We start from the raw sequence: 22,429 nt of genomic DNA, 5'->3' as shown, positions 1-22,429 counted from the left end.
CTCAAGAGCAAACTGGGCATGTGCACAGGGCCCTAAAGTCAAAGAGGGCTCTTGGCCTGATGGATGTTTTTGTAGAAATATGTGTAAAAGAATGCACTTTATATGGGAGTAGGCGCAGTAGTAGTATGATTAACTCTGTTTGTTTTGGTATTTTGTAGAAGCCAATTAAATCCCTTCGCTGTCATCTGTGACTTCAGCAAGTAAAAACACATTCCCTCTGAACATGTGGGTGTTTACCTGTCTGTGTGTGGGAGGGGGCTCTCTGATGACACCGAGCACATGGAGCCAAAGATCCTCTGACAGGACGCGGGAGTGACCGACACCTCCGATCTGAAGAGGTCTCCCTCTGTGGAGCCGCCGGCGTGGTTCATACTGTCCAGGAAACTCCGGGAATCTGAGCACCAGGAAAGAAGAAGAAAAATGTCATGTTATGTTATGACACGGCGTTTAAATACTAACCAGATGTACTGTAAAAATTCCCAGGACGTGACATTGTTCCATAAACTGTAATAACTGCCTGCGACTACTGTAACTGGTACTTGTGTTTGCTGTTGTTGTTTGGATTATTCAACCATGGACGTGTATCAGCAGAGGAGAAACTGGCTCGTCATTTCTGACAGAAGTTTGGACGTTTTCTTTAGACGTTAATCATTCAGGGAGGGATTCCTGGCAGGAGGCTACGTGGAATTTTTTGACCATAAGACAAAATTTTTATCTTATGTCAACTTCTTCAACCTTTTATCCGCAACTTTAAACAGTAAACTCTTTGCTGTGATATGATTATAACTTTATTTTTTTCAGTACGAGGACTTTTCCTGTCAAAGTTTTTGACTTTCTATCCCCAGAAGTTTGTTTTTTTATCTTTAACCCTCTGCTCTGTGTCTGTTTTTTCAGCATGATGTTAAATTAGAAAGAAGAAATCTAAATTTTTGTCATCCTCAGTTTCCAAATTCATCCGTCTGAATCATTCACATTTATACAGCAAACACAAACACAGTGGATGTGTCATCTGAAAGAGTTAATTCCTGAGTTAGTCAGAGGTCACTCAGTCTTTATGTGTGACTCTCGTGTGTTTTTTATTTGCTATTTATTTAATATACTCATTCACTTGCAAAGAGTTAGAGTCTCTGAGACGTGTGTTTAAGTATGAAGCTGCGGCCTGGAGACATCATTATGACGACGCCGTGTCTGTAAATCTGAGCACAGCAGAGATCGACGGCGTACAATAGAAGCAGAGGTGAGCGTGACGTCGGAGGGGGAGGGCACTCCAAACATCCCAACATGACATTCTGACAACACAGTGTGTCATTCAGCAAACACGAGGGCAGGCCTCCTCAGGCCACAGACAGGCCTGTGAAGTACGGTGAGTCACCGTGTAAAGAGTCAATCATTATAAAGAGCTCCTTGTTTCGGGGCCCGGCTAACTCCCCCCCTCCTCCACACCCAATACCTCCCCCACCTCCTCCCCTCTTCCGCTCCTTCCTCTCCATTCAAGCACTCCCGAGATGGGAGGAATTCAGACTCAACGGCCAGCTTTGTTTGGGATCATATTGGACGAGGCTGCATCATCTCGAGTGGATTATATAATCACACGTGTCCTCTTAATGAATCTGAAGAATGTTTGCATGATGCACACACACACTGTACACACTGTACACACACACACACTGTACTGTAAGTATATATAACTCCAGCACTAAGCCAGCACGTTGCATGTCCTGTCGGTGTGTGAAAGTTTTGTGATACTCTCCAGTTTAAGGTGTTTAAACTAACCTCCATCTCCACCTACATCATTAAAATGATGTTTTTCTTATGTCCATGTTGATATTATAACGTCATAAATTCCTGTATAATGACAGAACACACAAAAAAAAAGAGCGTTCCCCTTAACAAGTATGTTTACTTTTGGTATTTAAAGCGCCAGTCTAGCGCTGTGCTTGCAGGTTGCAACAGTCTCCACTCGAGACACAAAGGTGGCTGTAAAACATGTGAAAAACATGAAAAGGTGGTGTTTCGTTTGTCCATTCTGATTCTCAGGTAACAGAATCACAATGCTTCTTATTTTCAGGTGTTTATTCACTAATGAAAACATATTTATGAATATTATGTTAAATATCTGACACACTGTAGCTTTAAGTACATTTTATTGATGAGCATTAATGTTTATTCTGGACTCTGGGAACATATTAACAGGTAATGATTGCCTCATTTCACTTGTCAGTATTATATATCAGTTCATGGCCCTTTAATGCACGACTCTTACTCAAACAGGAGTGTGTTTACACTCAGTTTAAGGGTTTGAATTGTCCCTGGTCATAAGTTTGGGGGTTTAATGTGACTCTTCCCACGGCTGAATGTTTCCCACACACATTTCTATGGTGCCAAACATTTTGTAGTATCAGATGTCTATAAGTGAGAATTTACCGGCAGCTGCTGTGAGGACGAGTCATTTAACACACTGGAATGTACAAATTATGTTTGGTATGTTCGGTGTCCGTCAGCTCATCAATTCATCAGATACAGGAGTGAACAATATCTCGACTGTTAGGAAATATTACTCAGGAGGGAACGTTTGTACATTTATTCCACTTCCTTACATTCATTTTATGGCTTAAGTTACTATTTACATTTCAGGTCACATGCTTTATATACAAAACATTTGATATGTTTAGAAAATGACACATTCATGCAGCAATTAATGTAGCAATAATTTGCTCTTTATCTATATTAGCACTACTTTCCCCTCTTGGTGCCTTTATTTCCTATTCAAGTACATTTTATAATTTACCTAACTTGATGTGCATACATGCAAACACATATATTCACATACTATATTCACAGAAAGCTGCGTAAACTATAACTATGAGCCTCTTACAGGGAATCTGCATGTTGACGAGGTTTTCTTTTGCTTTAGTCTAAACGAAGGAAATGTCATTAGTTTGAATTCATTGGAACACATCCCACATAATGTCCAAAATCCTCCTGAGCCTTCAGCTGCAGCAGAGCAGCGTCAGGTGAGTCGATTGACTCAGCTGGAGCTCATTGTCTGATCGCTCTGTGGCTTTTTAATGCTACACTTGAAAGGACAGACACACACACAGAAGCCAGAGGGACGCACCAGCCAGACTCTGGTGTGAATAAAGAAACCATTATCTGATCTGCCATGTCTGTATTTGTGCTGGTGGCATAGAGGACTGCTACAGACACATTTTAAAGATGCAAAAGTTTTAAGATTATGATCAAGTTAGCCTCAAAAGAAGTTTCAGCAAACATGTAAGTGACACCCAACTTGAACTCTTAAAGGTCAAGAGCACAGAGCAGGTGATGTTGTGGATCCTTGTGGATGCTAATGATAAGACTGAGATAAACCATATTTCAAGCTGTTGTTGTTCTGTTTGTTTTCTTCAAACAGAAGCTGAGGGGAATGCACTGCCGGCGGCAGGATTCCTCAAACATTCCCACAGTCCCCGTCAGTGTCTCTCTCTCTCTCGGGACGATTCCCAGAGAGAGCAGCCGAGCTTCGTCTCTCCCCGTTTCCCACGGCCGTCTCTGTCCTCGCTGCGGTTTGTCACATCTGCTGCTGCTCCGCAGCTCATCGCAGCTCATCCAGTTAATTACAGAACAGCCCCGAACTGTGGCAACAACCCAGGCTGACCCCGCCAAGACCTCTGACCTCAGACCAGACTCAGCTCTGCAGGGCTCCGCCGGTTGTTATTAAACTCTAACACACCTTTCACCTCCTGTATCCAAGCTGCACCGTATCCATAGCTACTCACTTTCAGTGATGGACGTATTAATGAAGAGAATGTGCCAAAAAATGGAGCAACTTCTTTCCCCCAAGAACTTTCTGTTTATTGCCTTTAGGCTAGTGAAGGAAGCCACACACAAATATGTATGCAGACTGATCCAAAAACACACAAACTTTAGAACTTTCAAAATATTTTGAGCGAATTCCTCCTTTTAGTTTTTGCAACAGTGTTTTTCTGTCCATTGTCTTCTCCTCATTTGTGCAGCCCAGAGCGAGCACAAAGCCCCTTCAGTTTGGGCCTGACCGTATAAATCCAATTCCAGATGGCACGGACCCATGTGGGCACGACTGCCAACCTCCACCAGACACACACACACACACACACACACACTTTCCTGATCACACAGAGTGACGTTTATATAGCCCAGACTGAAAAAGTGTGCATGCCTTCATGCTTGGTGCTGAGATAATCCCATTAATCAATAAAAACCACAGTGAGATTGAGATAATATTTCTGCACCTCAGACCACGCCGGCTGACGGCATGAAAGGCGAGGCACAGAAGAAGAAATGCAGAAAGATGAAACAGCTGTCACATGTTGAGTCGAGGCTTAAAGAGCTCCTGTGTTGTATTGCGACAAAGAAACACTTCTCCTTGTCTCTCTCTTTATTCCTTCCACTCACGCATGCAAACATTTACTCTCCGAGCAGCAGCGTCGCGGCGGACAGAAAGGAGAGCCTACACACATGCATAAACACGATGGTGCACGGGGAGTTATGCAGAACAACAGTGGGTTCGCAGACTTCCTCCTGACCACAGGAATGCGAGCGCAACGCACACACACCGAGCCAGGCTGACAGGTCTGAAGGTCTATGCCGTGTCACAGCTGTTCACAGCGATCACGGCCTCTCAGGGGGATGGAGGGAAAAGGGAGTGGAGGAGTGGGAACACAATGAGGAGGAAGACACCTGCTGGGAGCCTGCTCCAAGTCCAAAATACTGAGTAATGACCATGAGATGTTTTTGAATGATTCAGGGTAAAATAAAGTTTATGCTTTTAAAATCAATGAATGGTCTGATGATGCTAAAGTATAGAGAAAAGAGATGGTAGAGAATCTAGAGCTCAGCTACAACAAGGCGCCTGCCAATCACATCTCACTTGTGATTGGCTAGTCAGCTTTAGGTGCCTTCCCGTCGACCAATCAGGAACATGAGATGATAGCAGGATAATTATTAGATTTCAAGATTTATCAAGTCCAGACATGAGGTTGAGTGTCAATATTTTCAGTGGTTCGTTGATCTGATTGGTTGAACTTTATTCACGATAGATGATGGATGGATGGTTCATCCAATCACGTGCCTCGTATTTTCCAACAACAACCTCCCAGATTCTTCCATCACCAGTTTAGTCTCTAATTGTGTCTGTCTGCTGTTTGCAGCTCGGTAGATCGTATACAGTGTCTCTTAGAGAGACCAAAACTCTGAGCTAAAAGAGGCTTAAAAGCTGCAGAGTTTGTGGTAACTCCCTGTGGGTGACCTCTGTCTCATAACAGTATTAATTAGTAGAGGTTTGAGAACTGAGTGATCTGAGGACATGCAGTCCTCTCCTTGGTATCACTCGGCGCCGCATCAGAATGTGATCAGTTGTCTACACTGCCGCCTCCCTTCTTCAGCGTAAATCAATCAACTTCAGACCCCGCTGCGTCCTCCCTCCTCCTCCTATTCAGAAGCGAAGAAGAAGAGTGTCCGAGCGCTGCATTTTTCTGCTGAGAGGACAAACCGGTAGGCGGTCGCCTATAAATCAGACTCCTCTCTGCTCTTTCTGGGTGTCTGGATGGACAGCTTTATCGACTCGGGTGAAGTGGCACCGAGTTACGAGCCCGCTGAAGAGGGAGTGAGAGAATAGCAACGCTGCAAACAAGTGGAGGGAGAGAAACGGGGTGAAGGGTTACAGTAAACAAGGCGGCGTTTAAAGGAGAGGTTATGGGAGAGGGTGCTGTCATCACGGGGAGGTTTATTGGTGTCTGAACTATTCTGATAATGAGCTGATGTCTTTGTTAACCGCAGTCAGAGCTCGGACCTACGCTCAAAATGAACATCAGCGTCTGAACTGCAGAAATGTCCCAGATATTTGATCATGTTTTGAAGCCGAAGTGAAATTCCTCAGACTTTACCCATCTGGAGAAGCGATCATGGGCCATAAGTACTTCTCCCGGTGGATCCATACATGACAGGAATTATAACATACATAGAAGCTCCTTCTGACGTGTTGCTATGGAAAGATCTTCACACACAAGGCTAAGCTTCATATTTTTGTACCACAGAGTTTGATTTTGTTTTCACGACCGCTTCATGAGTGATCATCAAGGTCTAGACACCTCAGTTAAAACTATCATCTACGGTCAGATTGGTCATTGGCCTGTTTCTACCTAAACTTGACACATCATTGACATGTGAAGGTGCTGGAAGTTTAGTTTGACAGAAGAGTTGCAAAACAGCCGTTTTCCCCTCTGTTAAAGGGCTCTTTGGTGTCGTAACAAGCATCCCTCTGTCCATTTGTCTCTGTCAGATGTCTCCCATCTACTTGTTTTGGTTCACGACTGCCTCTAGCTCCACAAAACCACTCGAAACTTTGTGCCTCCGTTGAGGAATGATGCTGAAAACAAGCTGGTGAAGTCTAAGTGGACACAGACAAACTCTCAAACTCTCTTTGGGTCCTCTGAGGTTATTTCTTCAAACTTCAGACCGTTTCTGTTCATGTGTATTAGTGTCTCACCTCATCTTTGCTGTGTTGTTAACCTGGCTCCAGACATCACCAACATGCCCGATTGATTTAGAAATTTGAATAAGTCTGGTGTTCTGTCAAACTATGATTAATTGACCAATCACAGATTTTTAGGCGGGATTGAGAATGTGGGTACCCACATTGGTCTTTCTTTTGGAGCAGTGATTGATGAGTTGGGATTAAGAAAGTTTTGCATCAGGAAAACGATTAGTTGGGGCGAAGGAAAACAAAAGAACCACAGACCAAAAAAATTGGGCAAACATTGGGCAAATTTCAAGGACTATGATTGCGTGTGTTCAGTATCTCATGAGCCTACAAACGTGGAGCAAACATGCTGCTATTGTCGGTCTCAACGACCTTTTGTTGCCTTTACCAACCACGTTTTTTTTACAGATGTCCCATCATCTGCACATAGACTCCAGCAGACTTCACGTGTCTTGTCATGACGCCATTACATCATTACACGTAGGATCAATGATGTTCTGGTACATCTCACACAGACTGGGCTGAGACCACTTTGTTGATTAAAGCTCTAAGGAACAAAATTCATGTTTCCTTTCTTTCCATTTTGGTGTCTTCACCCTGAACTGGCCTTCTGTCCACTGTGTTGTCAACATTTTCCGTCCGTGTGGCTTAAATTTTCTGCCTCTTTGCCCTTAATTTCCTGCAGTCCTGCGAAAGCCAACTATTTTCAAACAGCAGACGTCTGTACAGTGTCTCACAACGGCACTCCTCAATAACTTTGTCTCTCGGGGAAAAATATACATTTTCTCCAAACTCATATGTGGCGGCCTACGTCTTCAACTCGCTTTCAGCACCGGACAAAAATCCCTGTTGTGTTTGGGGCTGCGTGTATTTTTGGTGTTTTGTATGAATTTCATATTAACTTCTGTTGAGGTCCAAGAAGCTTCTTATCTCAGCTGTGTTCAGACCTCTGAATCAGCACCTACACCCCTGAATTATTCAGAAATTCAAATAAATCTGAGTCAGAGCTTCTTTTTTTTTAGGGCTACATGTGTTATTTCCCTCAATTGTTTCACAACAGTTGGGTCTACAATATGTCATAAAACTGATAAACACCATTTGGTAAAACTTCCTTTTACAGGTTTTATCATTTCCCAATAATCCACACCAGTTATTAGACTTTCAGGATTAACACTGCTGAGAAACATTTTACATTTTGAGTTGCAGTTTAGGCGACTTGGTTTGGGTTTAAATAAGAACATAATTCACATGGACAGTGATGATCCATCCATCCATCCATTCTCCTCAAACTCCTTTATATGTGGACTGACTTTTTTTATACTACATCACCTGACTTTAACAGCAGTGTCACAGTTTGAAGGGTAGGGCCGCTGACCGAGTGCTGTATTAATTCTGTTATGCAGTATTTGATGACTTGGGAAAGCAAACAGGCTGCCTGGAAAGATGTAGTGTGGTACTAACTATAGGAAAATTATTGAATTCAGCGCTCAGTACTCTGGCAATTACTTGGAATCAGTCATCTGAAAATGCATTGAACACTGCATCTGTCTCACCTATAATTAGTACCAATTTACCAAATGATTTCCAGAGATGTCTGTGGAAATACCACAGACTGTATGAAACATAGACGTAGTCTCCGTGAGGTGGGCCAAATGAAGCCTGGCTGCTTAAACAAGATACCTGTGGAAACAACCACCTGTCAATCAAAGCGTCCACGCTCTTAATCCTGCATAACTTTAAGCCATAATATAATGTGAACAGGTGAGTTGTATATAAATTCACCCTCAGTACAGTTGTCATGAACGGGGAAATTAGCTACAGAGACCAAAACTGTTTTTTGTACCAGGCTGCAAACATGTTTATTTCTGCTGGTTAACATGGGGACTTATGGAGACTGACTCACTTCTGGAGCCAGCCTCAAGTGGACGTTTGAGGAACTGCAGTTTTTGACACTTTTCCGTTAGTTGCTGCTTGGAAAATTGCCAAGAGTTACCTGTTTTCTGGAGGTAAATCTAAAACTTAAATCACAAAAATCAAACTAATTGCTCATCATGTTTCTGCTCTAGTTGTGTTTGCGCTCTGAAAAACTTCTGTAGGGCATATTTGTCAGGGCTGAGGAATTTAACTTAATATAAGAGGCATCCATTCGCTGCTGTTCTTAATTATTTCAGCTTCAATGCGTAGAAAAAAAACGCACCGGTCTTTCAAAGTTCATGCTGAATGAAACTACTGCAAAAGTTTGAAACCAGATAACTTGTGGCTCAGCAAAATGTTGTTTTATTGTGTATGACATCACTGGGAGCAATAAGCACCCCAACAAACATTGGAGTCTTCAAAGAGTTTTCGGTTCAGCTCGGGTCAGTAGTGCAGAAACAAGAGAGGAAAACGGCCTCCCTCGGTTAACCACCAATACATCAGCCTGCCATGACGGCACGTTTGGAGGCCAGAATAGCCTTTAACAGGGATGAGATCATGAACGCAGCGGCGGCAGTGGAACAAACCATCTCATCATCCCACCGAGTGCGAGATGTCAGAGGGGCTGCAGATGCTGCCGTCCAGGACGTTACATCAACGAAAACCTTCTTTCTTTTCATGCACGACAAAGACAAAAAGAGAGAGATGAGGTTTGGAGAAGGAGGAGGAGGAGGAGGGTGTGTTTGGGAAAAGAGAAAAGGCATCTGATAGAAGAAATTCCTGAAGCTGCTCCTTGCAAATACCAGCAGCCTGGAGGAGAGGAGTGCATGTGTGCCCTCCTTAAAATTCCCAGGAGGGGGTAAAGTCAGAGGAGGAAAAAAAGGCATAAACAAGAGGAAAACACCAGCTGAGAGGAAAAAATCATTCAGTCACACACTCCTTTGAAGCTTTCTGACACGTGTGTTCATGCGTGTACATACCGAGAGACGCGGTCATGATGTGACACTCTCTGAAGTATCCCGTAATTTGCCGGATTCTTGTTTACACCAAACTTCTCTTCCTCTCTCTCTCTCTATGTTCTTCCTCCTTGTGTGAATGAAACTCTCCCTATTACTGAACCTCCTCCTCCTTCTCCTCTCTCTCCCTCTCTTTCACTTCAGTCTGCTAAAAAAGCGATCTGAACCAGACTCGCACAAGTTTTTTTTTTTCTCTTCTTTCTTCAGAGGTTGGCTCCTGTCGCCGCCATGCCCAAATCCTCTCGTCGCCCCCCAGATGGAAAAACGAGCTCCCCGTTTTGTTCCTGGCTTGTTGTGACACCGCTCGACTTCTGGGTTTGTATGGAGGGAGGGACAAGAGGTAGAGAATTTCTCTCCCCCCTCTCGCCTCCTCCTTCTCCTCTCCCCTCCATATGCATGTCTCCCTCCCCGTCCTCCCCTCCTCTTCCTCTCACTGACCACTGAGCATTGTTCCTGCCGGGCCGCTGCGAGCACTTCCACCCAATCAGAGTGGATTCCAGTGGGGTCAGAGGTCGTATGTGGTCTTTTATGGACCAGAGAGAGAGAGAGACGGGGGGTGAGGTTGTGGTTGGTGGTGGTGTTGATCTGGGGGTTTCTATGGCCTCTCTGTCAGGGCATGTGTGTGTCCACTCCCACCATCTGTGCTCGCCACAAACACAAGAGACAAAGGCATGCAGACACACACTGGCCGCGTCTCCTGCCATGTGTCTAATCTTAGCACGTCGTAAATTACACCATAAAGCTCTTGATTGAATTGTGTTGAGTTTACTTTTGTTTCGGTGGAAGCATGTGCTGCCAGCCTTTTATTTTAACCTCCGTGTCACAGGAAATGAGCTGGGATGGACATCAGTTCGGTCCATCTGTGTCGCTCGTTTGTCAGTTTAAAGACTTCGTTTGTGAAATGACAGGCCGACAAAAAAAAACCTCCAGCAGCATCAGGAAAAGGTAATAACTCACAGGAAGTTGTTAAATGTTAAGTTTGTAGTCGTGATTAGAGAAGTATATGACAATTAATGACTACATGCGTACAGTGTAATCTCTCTTCTGTAAATCATATCATAATAGAAAGCAGTGCCAAACAACTGCAGCCCCTCAAATTATATTAAGCCTTAAAGTTATGCAGGATTAAGAGCGTGGACGCTTTGAATGACAGATTGCAGATGGCTCGTTCGAGCACCCAGGTGTCATTTGGTCTGCCTCGATCCACGGCTTTGCCGATTTTTAGATCAGCTGGAGGGCAGGACTGCTAACACGGCAACGGCCACAGCCTATACTGTCAGTGGTAAGGTCGAACAGGAATACTGTCGAGTCTCTGTAAATGTTAGACAGTCTAGACCTGCACTATGGAAAGAATCACGAGATAACTACCGTTATAATTTGGCATTCGACTAGAGAAAGTCATTCTTTCCATCCTAAATATATCACATACAGGCTTTATAGTTTCAATGTCTACCTGGAATACTTTCTGCAAATGTTACGAAGCCAGAAAGGAGTCAGGAACGGGGTAAGAGCAGAATATACGATAATGATTTTTTCCCTCAGAGAGCCCTCGCTGTCTCCAGAAGTCAGAAGATTTGGTGTCTTTTGAACCGGACTGACGGAGAAACCTTAAGAGGTTTTTCCAACAAAACTCTCCATAAAGCTGAACTTTAAGTTTTCCGCTGTAACTCACATAAATTCTCCCGTTCCTCATCCGTTATTCCCACGCTTCCTTCACCTTTCCCATCTCCATTTGTTTGATGTGTCAAACCAAAGCCAAAATTAATTTACCTTAACTTAAAATGTGTTGTTGTTTATTGTGTATTAAAGATCTGTCAGTCAACAGCTCTATCTCTCTTTGTTTACATCTGGATAACTAATTGTGCCTTTAAGTGGCCACGGAGTTGTCGGTCATCTCTCTGCACGAAACCTGTTCAGGATCAACGATGACACTTCATTACGTTCATCTTTGACAACAAATCCAATCACGTGAATGAGTCGGAGAGGTTTCCCTTTGTCCTTTCTGTGCACACCCCCCCCCCCTCACTTTCTCCTGACCTTTGACCCCTGAGGTTCAGACAGTCAAGTGTTTGTGTGTCTGAACGGACCATCTGCCTCGGCTAAACCTCATAACTTCTACATTCCTTCGGCTCAAACGCTGCTTCCTGCTGGCTGAGAGCTTCTGTGTATATATCCCTGTTTATTTTGAAGTGGCCCACAAGCACACAAAGGAAACGTGATTACATAACATTTCAGGGCCGTCACGAGGAAATGACAGTGCACGAGGAAGGGAGACATCTTCGGGTTAACGTGGAAAACTACTGTAATGAAATTTTACCGGATAAAGCATGACTAAGATGTGAGGAATGTCTTAAGCTTAAACATTTATATAAGATTATGCGGCATTACATCACATTTCTCCAGCTGTATGGTGTTGTTGATTTACCACGTTTCCATGGTTTCTCAAATGCCATGTTTGTCATGCAACATACATCTGTTTTCTTTAAGTGATCCTGTGAGCGCTGACGCAGATCAAACAGCTGCACTCATAGTGATGAACTCATACAGGTTTATGTAGCACCCCTAAGTGTGTTTTAGCAGCTTTCAGCCCAATTTCACTGTTTTGGTTCAGTCTCGTGTCTGTTTCCACCCGTAGCTTTAGCGAAATGCTCTGATAAACTCTCTCTGTCTCTGTACTTTGTGACTTTGGGCTATACAAATAAAATTTCTTTTGATTTGATAAACCCAGCGTACACACAGACAAAGTGAGCGACTGGCTGGTGAACATAGAGCTAGAGCTGCAGTGACAATGGCCGTGCAACATTCAGTCACGAAACGTCACAGGCATGTAGCTGAGGTCAAAATGAAGGTGGGTGTGGTCCGAGCCACGAGTACAACACATAATGTAGCAATGACTGCTGAGTACTGATGGGTCAGAACGTGCTGACAGGCGTCACGGTGAGCTAAAAGAGCAGGTGGACACACTATGAGTCCAAGTTAAAGTGAATGTAACATGAGGGTTCGGTATGTGGTGGTTGGATCTTGCTTGATGAGGAGAAATGGCAGGATGGAGACAGATAACTCAAGCAGCACTTCACTGATCAGACACCAATCAGTCACATCTATATTCTCTTTCCAAGATCTCCAGCCAGTCTGTTAAAGCTGTATTTTTCTCCGTGTACTTTTGAACTCGAACCTTGAAATCTAAATATATTTCACCTTTCAATAAAACGTAACCCAGTTTAGATTAAACTTAAATGTCTCGATGATTTTCCCCAAATCAAACCCTGGAATACTTTCACCAGCACACGCAACATGCCAGCATCCCAGAGAGTGATTATCCTGGCGATAACTCCGCCGTAGCCCCAGGTCAAACGGTGATTACAGTAATGACTCCAAACATTAAATACAAAATCATTTAAATCGGACTGGTCTGTCCCGACGTGGCAAATTGTTTCCCAGACTATCGTCTGCCTCTAACGTGGGAAACAGGAAACTCTTGTCTAACCCCCGAAAAAGGGAGTGAGCTGCAGATATTCTGTGTCCTTTGTTAATTCTTCTGTCCATCCAGCGGACAGAGAGAGAGAGAGAATCAGGTGTTTTTTAACCCTTTCATCAGCTCCTTCTCCATCCTGCCGCCGCTCTGCGCCGACAAACACGTTTACAATAAACAGTCAGACGTGCCCTTTAAAGGTAAAAACTGATGTAGCGCAGAGCGAAAGGCCATCATAAATACTACTCCGGCTTTGTTAACAATAAATAGAAGGTCACAATATTGTCCAGTTATTTTCAGTAGAAGAAAAAATACAACATCCAAATAAAGGACTTGAGTTGCTCCCTTTGCAGTGGAGGTATAGACTCAGTACAGTCAGGGGCAATACATCTGTATTAATTAATTAATTGTAGCGTCTGTTGCGATGGAATATTGTCCCAGTCTGGTTTTCGTGTTTGTATTTATTAGTTTCTGATATTGGCTGAATGTCGCCCTGCTACAAGCCAAAGTAAAGTTAAACTAACCACAGCTTTTTATGCTATTTGTCATTCAGCATTTGCAGTAGTGTGATCATTTGCAATGCCTACGAGTCAGAGATCTACGCAGTCAGTGAGTCTTCATATGGAAACGAGCACACTGTCTGTGTCCTCATAAAGAACCTACATGATGCAAAGATGACCAATATAAAAGCAGCTCACGTTGCATTGAAGTCCAGGCTGCTAAAAGACTTTGTTAAGTGTCGGGAAAGATCATAGATCAATGTCAATCAATGTCAGTCAATGTCAGTCAACTCTGGTCGGTCATGATTCGCACAACAAACACACAGCCGGTAGTTTTAAGCATTTCCTCGTCAGTCACACAATCAGTCGTTGTTGCCTTCTGGTCTACGTCAGTCACTCTTGGCTGCATTTGAATTACACTGTAGACGCCTGCACATTTGCCTGTGTGTGATAGAATAGCACATTGTGTAATATCTAGTTGAAATCTCTGCAAAGGCCGACGTCTTCTGTCCTCTCGTTGCTCATTGCCTCCATGTGACCACTGAAAATCTATGAGCAGCCAAGCAGTGGCCTCACTGACTTATTATATTTCATTTCTGCAGATAAACCCCGTTAAATCTTACACACTGGACCTTTAACAAATGTTGCGAACGTCACTAAATATTACTAAACATCCACAAAGGTGGATGATGTTCTTTTATGTTATTTTAAATATTTAATGCTGCATGAGTCTTTTTAGTTTCTACACATATTTTACTCCTTTGTTTAGTTTCTTAGCATTTCCATGAATTCAAACTGAACACATACAGTCAGCGTTCAACCCTGCAGGAGGTTAGTGATTGTGAGTTTCAGTTTGAGAATATTTCTCAGTCACATGGTCACAGCATTATCTTCGTTTTGTCACCGGAAAGGCCAGAATACTTTGTGACTACACGACAGGAACACGACGGACACTAAGATCAGATATGAGACGCGGCCACTGAAAGACACTTGTGTTTTTTGACACTACAGTGAATTCCTTCTGCAGCTGTGCGGTTCATATCTCCTCAGGCAGGATGTCCCACCAACAAAAGACCCTCCCCTCTCCTCGCGTCCCCTCCCAGAACAGGACGTGAGTGGACATCCTGCCAGCAGTGGTCTCTTCCTCTGTTACCGTCAACTATTATTAGCGGACAAGCCAGTATCAGCTGAGGCCTCGGAGGATATCCCGATCCATTTTATCAACTCCCTCCGACCGCTTTTTACCTCAACCCTAAAAAAGTGATAAACACAAAAACGTCCAGAAACACGCCGTGTGTCTGCTTCCAACCAGAAAACAGAGCCATGCCCACATATCCAGCCAATAGCAACAGAGTACACGCCAGGTGTGTGTATGTGTTTGTGTGTGTTTTTGTTATATTATGCCAGGAGGACATTCCTGCCGGCTCCTCAACCCTGTCCGGCAGCAATCAGGAGTGTTCGAGTTCACACACACACACATGCATATGATCGCACACACTCTTGGGAAGGCGTACCTTGTGTCCAGCTGTGTTGATCCCACTGTCCACCAGTCCTGAGCTGGGAAAGCTCCGAGAAATGTTTCACTGGAAACAGAAATCAGACGCTGATAAGATTTCAACATGGAGACTCATCCAGGAGTGCCAGTTTTGACTTAATCTCTTACCATAGGGAGTCGGAGGAGACACTGGGAAGGCCGGAGTGGGAGGGACGATGTTGGAGCTATCTGTATGTCCCCGATAGTCCACGCTGTTGGTTGTGTAGAGATGCCCATGCTTTAAACAAAACAAGACAATTTATGAAGTCAATAACATTTCCTAACAAGTCTTATGGGGTAACAAGCCCACACACACACACACACACACACACACCAGCAGACATCAGTCTTGTGATCTGTGTGTGGCTACAGCCTGTGTTTTGGTGTAAACAGTCGGGGCATTCATGCCACCCAGCCATAAGAACGAGTGCAAGAGCAGAAACCTCAAGTCTTTAAAAAAAAAAGAGAGGCAAGAGACAGGCAGACAGACAGACAGGCAGGCAGACAGACAGGCAGACAGGTAGACAGGCAGAAACAGAGTTACATAATAATCTCTGCAGACAGTTTAAAGTGATAACTCTGTGTTATCTTTTTCTTTAATGCAATTCAGTAAGACGTTTATCTGAAAGTTTTGGGAGTGTCGCATTAACTTGGTGATATCTGATCAGGACTGTTGACAGCCCTGATTATAAAGAAGTAAAAATGTAAATGTAACATGTAGGACACGATGTACATGATTTTAAAACACACGTTGAAATCTGTTAGTCCATCTCAGACGAGCTCAGGTCCAGAAAGGTGCGCAGTGTTTCTGGATGTTGTCGTCATCTGTCTTTCTCTCTGCATGTCAGAGTCAAACTGTGTTTACTGACAACGGTTTTCTGAAGTGTTCCTGAGCCCAGGGATTAATATCCTTTATGCAATCAAGTCTGTTTCTAATGCAGCGCTGCCTGAGGGATCGAAGGTCACACTCAGTCAGCTTTGGCCTTTCCCCTTACATACAGAGATTTCTCTGGATTCTCTGAATTAGTCTGCAATCTTATAAACTGTAGACGGTGATGGTCTATCAGTTTGAACACTAAATATCTTGTCTTTATCATGTATTTAATTAAATATAGGTTGCAAATCACTGCCTTCTGTGTACAGCGTCCCAACTTTTTGGAAATCAGGTTTTCAAATTGAGTCCAACAGTTTGGAGTCGTGCTTGCGTCACCTGATGATTTTAAGTCCAGTATTCACTCTCTGTTTTTGGTCTCTATCACCCCCTGAGGGAAATATCTCTATGTCTCTGTCTCTGCTAAACACTCCGCTATGTTCACCAGCTTCTCGGTAACGGTGCCAAACCAAAGCAGTAAAGTTGCGGCCAGACAACTAAACAATGAGCTGAAACTGCACAAATGTGAAGAGAGCTGCTGATTCAGGTCATAATACTCTTTGGGTTCGTCGCTTATTATAAAAGAAAGTTAAAGTTGAAGTCACTGCAGTCAAACCTGCTGTCAGGCGAGGTGTGTTTACCTGTGATGGTGAGAAGGAGGGACTGAAGCTCTGAGCGCTACCCCCATTCCATCCCGGACTATGATAACCGGCGTAGTCCACCACATCAGTGAACTGCTTCTGCTTCTTCCAACCTGATCAGGTGCAGAGACACAAGGAGAGGGATGAGCGAGCATAGGAGGCAGAGGAGGAGAGACAGTCAGACAGATTATGATCTGAATATAATCAAAGAATCAGCCTGTGAAGTCATATCTCATAAAGTTGTGTCTATTCCTGTAAAGCACCACAACATGGAATGGTATTGACCCGGCTTTGTTATGACCAGATGCCGACTTGGCAATAAGAGGCGATGACAGCGCTTCGTGTTTTTGCGCGTTAGTCTCAGACAAAAGCATCTATCAGCGTGTTCGTCAGCAGTGTGTAGCTCCTATCATCAGGCCTGAGACTGTGTGACTAAGCAAAGACTTCACGGTGTCCAGATGGTGGAACATCATGGTGGAAAAAACATCTGTTGGAACAATCAGCCATTCTTTTCAGATGCGAGATCGTCGGCTCGACACAACTTATCGTTCTGTGATTTGTTATGAACGCCCCCGTTCAAAAACACACCACCGTCTTCTGTCTCCGGGCAAACGGCCTTCTCTGCACACTCGTCACACACACACACACAGTTATTGCAGCCGAGTATAAAACACATCAGTAAGTAAAAGCCTCTAAATCCAACACATCCTTTTGGTGTGTTGTCATTGCAGTCAGCTGCTGATAACGATTCAGATTTGTTACAGTAGTAACAAGAGTTTTCTGTCACTTCCCTTTTTCAGCTCAAAGCAACATTGTGTTACTTTGTGTTTACATACTGTTGATCTAAACTGACTTGTAATCAGGTGAATGGTGTCGGGAGAAGTACGTAACGCTTTACGGCACTAAGTCACACAACAGCAACTATTTCACTGATTTTGTTGAAACTGGATCATATTTTATGGAGAAAATGTTTTCTGGTTTTTCCCTCTGTGAGCTCAGAGCACCGGGGGAGTCTTAGTGTTTGTACCACAGCCCCGGACATGGAGTGAAGTCAGTGTCATGCCAGAACTGGAGCTGGGAAAGCAGACAAAGCAACCAGGCATGGACATAATGACAAGAGGAGAAAAGACCAAGGAGAACGTTGATGGAGGCAGCTAAGAAGAGAAAATGAGAGAGTAAGAGCTTGGTGAAATAAAAGGCTGAACGACAGACGCCGAGCTGGGCTGACTGCTGTGGGACTAGTCAGTGATATCAGCTGCTGCTGGGTCTGCTGCTGTTGACCTTGCTTGATCTTGCTTGTTGAGCAAAGTCAATCGTTTTTGATCATAGGTGATGTGATCAGAACAAATACAGGTGAGATATTTTGCTGTTGTTAGCTTTGAAGACCATGTAGGCACCGAATCTACAGCATAACGCAGAAACTGATGTCGTCATCGAGATTCACCGTACACGGGATCACGCTCAACTGTGCATATCAAGTATAAACAGCAACGTGGAACATTGTGAGCTCAGCTTTCATTGTGAGCATCCATCATCTCAAAAGCACATGAAAGGCCGAGCCAGTCCAACTGAAACTAATCCAGTTACTGTGCCACACCAGAGGGTCTGCTGAGGGGGCTCTTCTTTTTTTTTTTCTGTACAGTGTTGAGTATCACTTGATACTCACTGTATTTGTGAGGGGACCTATTCTCTTTTGAAGACTCCCAACTCTCGAGATTGTGAGAGGAAGAAGGAGGGCATGATGCAAACACACTGGAGAGCAAAGTGTTGTGTCAGACTTCAAAAGCATTCCTGATCGCTTACAAATTCCATCGCCTCGGAAAACACACGTTACAAACACACACGCGCTGCCACAATAACTGAGCGGTGAAATATTAGTGTGTTACAGCTTCAAATATGCCCTTGAGTAATATCAGCCCCCCCTCCCCATCCCCGGCAAACTCGCTGACCTACATGCATCCAAACACGCATGCTCCATTTCCTCAATCAGAAGAAGAACCACAAGACCTCTCATTGACCTGAGGTGTACGAAAACACAAGGTCAGAGGTTAAACGTCAGCAGTAACCGCAACCCCGCGTGGCACATGGCTGCGGCTCAGCGATAACCGCCGCAGAGACCCTGACAGACATGATTCAGGAGCTGTCCTGGCAGTTCCGTCGGGAGCTCCTATATGAACCACGGGGCCCGCTGCGAGGTTTGGCTTTGATGGAACAGCTGCTGAGTACGGCGAAGTGATGACATCACTCGTACACCTATGACCCACAGTCGTCAAACAGAAAATGAATCAGGGGCGGAGGTCTCAGCAGAAATGTGCTTCTCCTCCTCCTGGCTGTGTCCCGGTGGATATGAAGAGGAAATAAATCTGTCATGTGTGCTGACGGGGTGAGAAGAAACAGCGAAGAAGAGGCAACGCTGACACGCAGGGGTCAGGAAAACGTGACAGGTTCAAGTTTTTTAAGTCTTGATGTCCAAAATCAGGTTCATGAAGTCCTACACTTACTACTTTGAGCAAACTTTACAAAGACTAAAAATACAGGGAAGCATCTTTCAAAACAAAAGCAATGCAATCCGCTATTCAGTGTTTGTGTCCATGATGCCAATCTGTTTACTTGCAATGATGCAGACTGTGAAAAGTGGTAAAATGCCACCACAACACCAAGTATTTCCCAATTTCAAGTGAACCGGTTGCAGAAAACGGAGGTAAGAACCACAAAACGTAACCAGCTGACACTGAAACAAGCTACCAGCAGAGTAATTCATTAAAATCACTGACAGAGAGAGAGGATCAGCATTTTCAACATTAAAGAAAGAGTGAAGAACTCACTCATGAGCACTGAAGTCTCTGCCTGCATCATACCTGTTGGCGTTGGCACGGTGACAAAAGATGTTGTTACAACTTGAACCACTCACAGCCTTTATCTTTTATCATAACTGAACTTCCACATCAGTGGAGCTATCTCTTCATCGTGATTTCAGATCGGTGGAGTCTGCAGCACTTTGAAGATCGTCCACCATAAATTTCATTGTGTTAGAAAAGCTGGAATTGTTTTAGATTGATGTGGGGTGACAGCGACAGGCAGGCGGTGGCGTGCACGTCTGAATGATAACCAGGCCGGGGAAGTCAAAGCCCTGAACTATCCAACTGATGATGGAGAAGATGTTTGACAGAGCAGCATTAGAAACACATTATATCTTGGCTGCAAATATCTGGATATAAAAATAAAATGGACTGACTGGTGGCTTTTTCTCATGTGGCTTCATCAGATACGGGACATTTGGTGTCACGTTAAGTCATTTTTTTGGGTAGAATTGTGGCAATGTGGCACCTGCAGCCTTTTTTAACTTTTAAAACTTCTTGTTCTATATAATCTGATGTGTTATTGTATGTAATTTACAGGCAATGTCCGCAGTTTTACATAGTTTGGTAAACAGTTTTAAAAAACGTAAATCTACTGTAAAAGTTTTGAGTTATTTTCCATAAGTTTCTTTTTTTTTTTACAGTGTTTGAGCTCTTTCCTGTTATGGGCTGATGAGAAAGCTCATTACTAACATCCCCCTTTACCAGCGTTGCACATCCGTGACAAGAAGTAACTCATTTAATCCCGTTCAGGTGCATAAAACTGCAGGTTGTGTAATTATGTCTGCGGATTATGTTTAGACGAGATGACTTCATCCTGAGTTTCACTGTGGTGTGAGCTTCTCTTGCAGGTCTGTATGTTTCCACTCAGAATAAGACAGATCGGAGGGGTAAACACGTCATTGTGTAGAGAGCAGAGGTCTCTGATTTTCACCGCTTACGTTGCAGAAAATATCCACTACCTGTTTAACCGAATGCTTCCACCCTTTCAGCAAACACCGTGCGCACAAACAAACACACCTCCTGTAACAGACACACATGTATTCCTCTCTCGCAGGTGGAGATTTCCACAATCGGGCAGCGCTTCAGTCCTTCAAGTTTGAGTTATAAATGCTTCTCTGTGTGTGCAGGCCGAGCTCAGATCTACAATAAGTCCAGCCGACAAGCTTCATCTGCTCTCCAGCTTGCTGGCACACACACGTGTTTTCTCTAGTTCGGTTCACAGTGGACTGTTTTGTGTCTCTGTACAAGTAGAGTTGTGTAAATGTACGGTGCCCTGTTATGATTAACCAAAGTCAAGAGTCAGTTTGTCCATTTTTAGACCGGCAATGCAGAGGGATTATAATATTAGGCACTTAAACATCGTCGAGTAAATAACCAAAGAAAATGAGAATGAACACTTGTTTCCACTACCGTTACGTGACTACTAGGAGTTTGTTCAAGAAAAAGAAGAGGGCACAACATGACGACGTCATTAAAAGGGCAGCGATGAGAGTTCAGTCATTGAAAAACAGGACGTATATCATATTTGTGTGTGTTTTTATGTAGTAACGTCACAAAGGTTAAATCAAATCTGTGTGGAGCCATCGCAGATGAGGAAACGTGTTTGGAAAAAGTCTCTCCATCTCCCGTTAAGAGCTTCAGCTCTTTTTAGAAGAAGGCAAACATTAAATGGGGGGTTTCCATCAAAACTTTCTACTTCAAAATGCACCAAAACAACATGGATATTGTCGAAGTTCTGAGGTTCACCACAAAAAACGACTGAGGCTGATGGGATTGGATCATGTCTGAACCGATAGTTATCTGAAAATTTCCCTCAAATCCACAAATCATCATCTTCATAGTGACACTAGACCTGATGGGAAAGTCAGGAGATCACCAAAGTGAGAAGGAGGTATCCTCTGAGGACCATGAATGAACTTTCATGGTAATCCATCCAGTTTTAGTTTGAACCAAAGTAGCTGACCAACTAATTCTGGGTGTTAGACTTTGTGAAACTAATATTTTTATTCTGTGATGTGATGCTTCTTTAATTTGCTCTCACCTGACTGGTTTGTGTTTCCCTTGTGGCTGAGGCCGTTGGTGTGGAGGGAGGCAGAGCGGGACAGTGGGGCACATCGGGTGGGAACAGGAACAAAGGTGGGGTCCAAATCCAGAATCAGCTGGTTCAGCTGCTCTATGGACTCGTCAATGTCTGTGTTTAACGACGCCAAATCCTCGTCTTGCTCGGACGTGTGTGTATTATTGACAGACTGCGTGTTACTGTGTGTAACGTCTTTGTCCTCGTCCACCAGTCCTCTCTGCACCGCTGCCCTGCTGCTGACTCCTCGAGTTGGTGTGTCAGGAACAACCAGAGGTGGCGGCTTCTCTTTTCTCAGCCTGTTCACCCTGTCGCATTCAGGGTAGGAATCAGTTACGACCTCGGCCATCTGCTGCTGCTGGACCCAGGAGTGTGTGGAGTACTCGCTTTGAGTTTCGGGCAGGTTGTCGGAGGACAGGGAACAGATCGAGCTCGAGCTCGGCATGTCTAAAGCAGAAGCTGCTTCGCCGTCGACTTCATCCTCGTCATCTAGTATATCAGTTTCCCTCTCGCTGGACGAAGCCTCTCCATTGATAGTAAGTCCCAATCCAGACTCGTCTCCAGCCATGTCCCCCTCCCCTCCGCAGGCAGCAAGTTCAGTCATGACCTCCAGAAGAGGCTGAGCAATCTCAAAGTCCACCGCAGAGACCAGCCTCCCCGTCAGGGTACTCTTATCCCGTGGAAGCCCTGTCCTCTGTCCCGCTCCGGTCCGCCCCTGTGAAGCAACAGACAGGCCTGAATCGCTGCTGGTGGAGGGAGCTCGGTCACTGCAGCCGGGGCTGTTGGTCGTCAGGGAGAACAAGAGTCCTTCCTCGTTACTCTTCTTCCTCACTCCGCCACACAAGCTGCCATTTCCAGGGTCGAAGACGTGAGGTGGAGCTGTGAAGACAAAACCAGCACGGTCAGTGCACGGCTGATATGTTGACCATAGAGTGAAATGAAGGGTGAATGATGTTATTCATTATCAGAATTGTTGCAGATTGACTTTTTATTTCATTGATTGATTGTTTCAGCTCTGATATAAAT

The 22,429-nt window shown here is 44.2% G+C and overlaps 1 protein-coding gene across 3 annotated transcripts in view; it reads right to left on the bottom strand.

Annotated features, from left to right (window-relative positions):
- Positions 1-22,429, bottom strand: part of tns3.2 (tensin 3, tandem duplicate 2) — a 45,546-nt gene that overhangs the window by 6,990 nt on the left and 16,127 nt on the right. For all 3 annotated transcript variants that reach the window (XM_019277510.2, XM_019277511.2, XM_019277512.2), the window contains 5 exons: positions 21,368-22,282; positions 16,466-16,578; positions 15,083-15,191; positions 14,934-15,002; positions 238-394 (listed from right to left, as the gene is read on the bottom strand). In XM_019277510.2, coding sequence (XP_019133055.2) covers positions 238-394; positions 14,934-15,002; positions 15,083-15,191; positions 16,466-16,578; positions 21,368-22,282 — 1,363 coding nt within the window. The remainder of the gene's footprint in view (positions 1-237; positions 395-14,933; positions 15,003-15,082; positions 15,192-16,465; positions 16,579-21,367; positions 22,283-22,429) is intronic.

Source organism: Larimichthys crocea, chromosome XVII (assembly GCF_000972845.2).
Source record: "Larimichthys crocea isolate SSNF chromosome XVII, L_crocea_2.0, whole genome shotgun sequence".
Lineage (NCBI taxonomy): Eukaryota > Metazoa > Chordata > Actinopteri > Sciaenidae > Larimichthys > Larimichthys crocea.
This window is presented reverse-complemented; position numbering and strand designations above follow the sequence as displayed.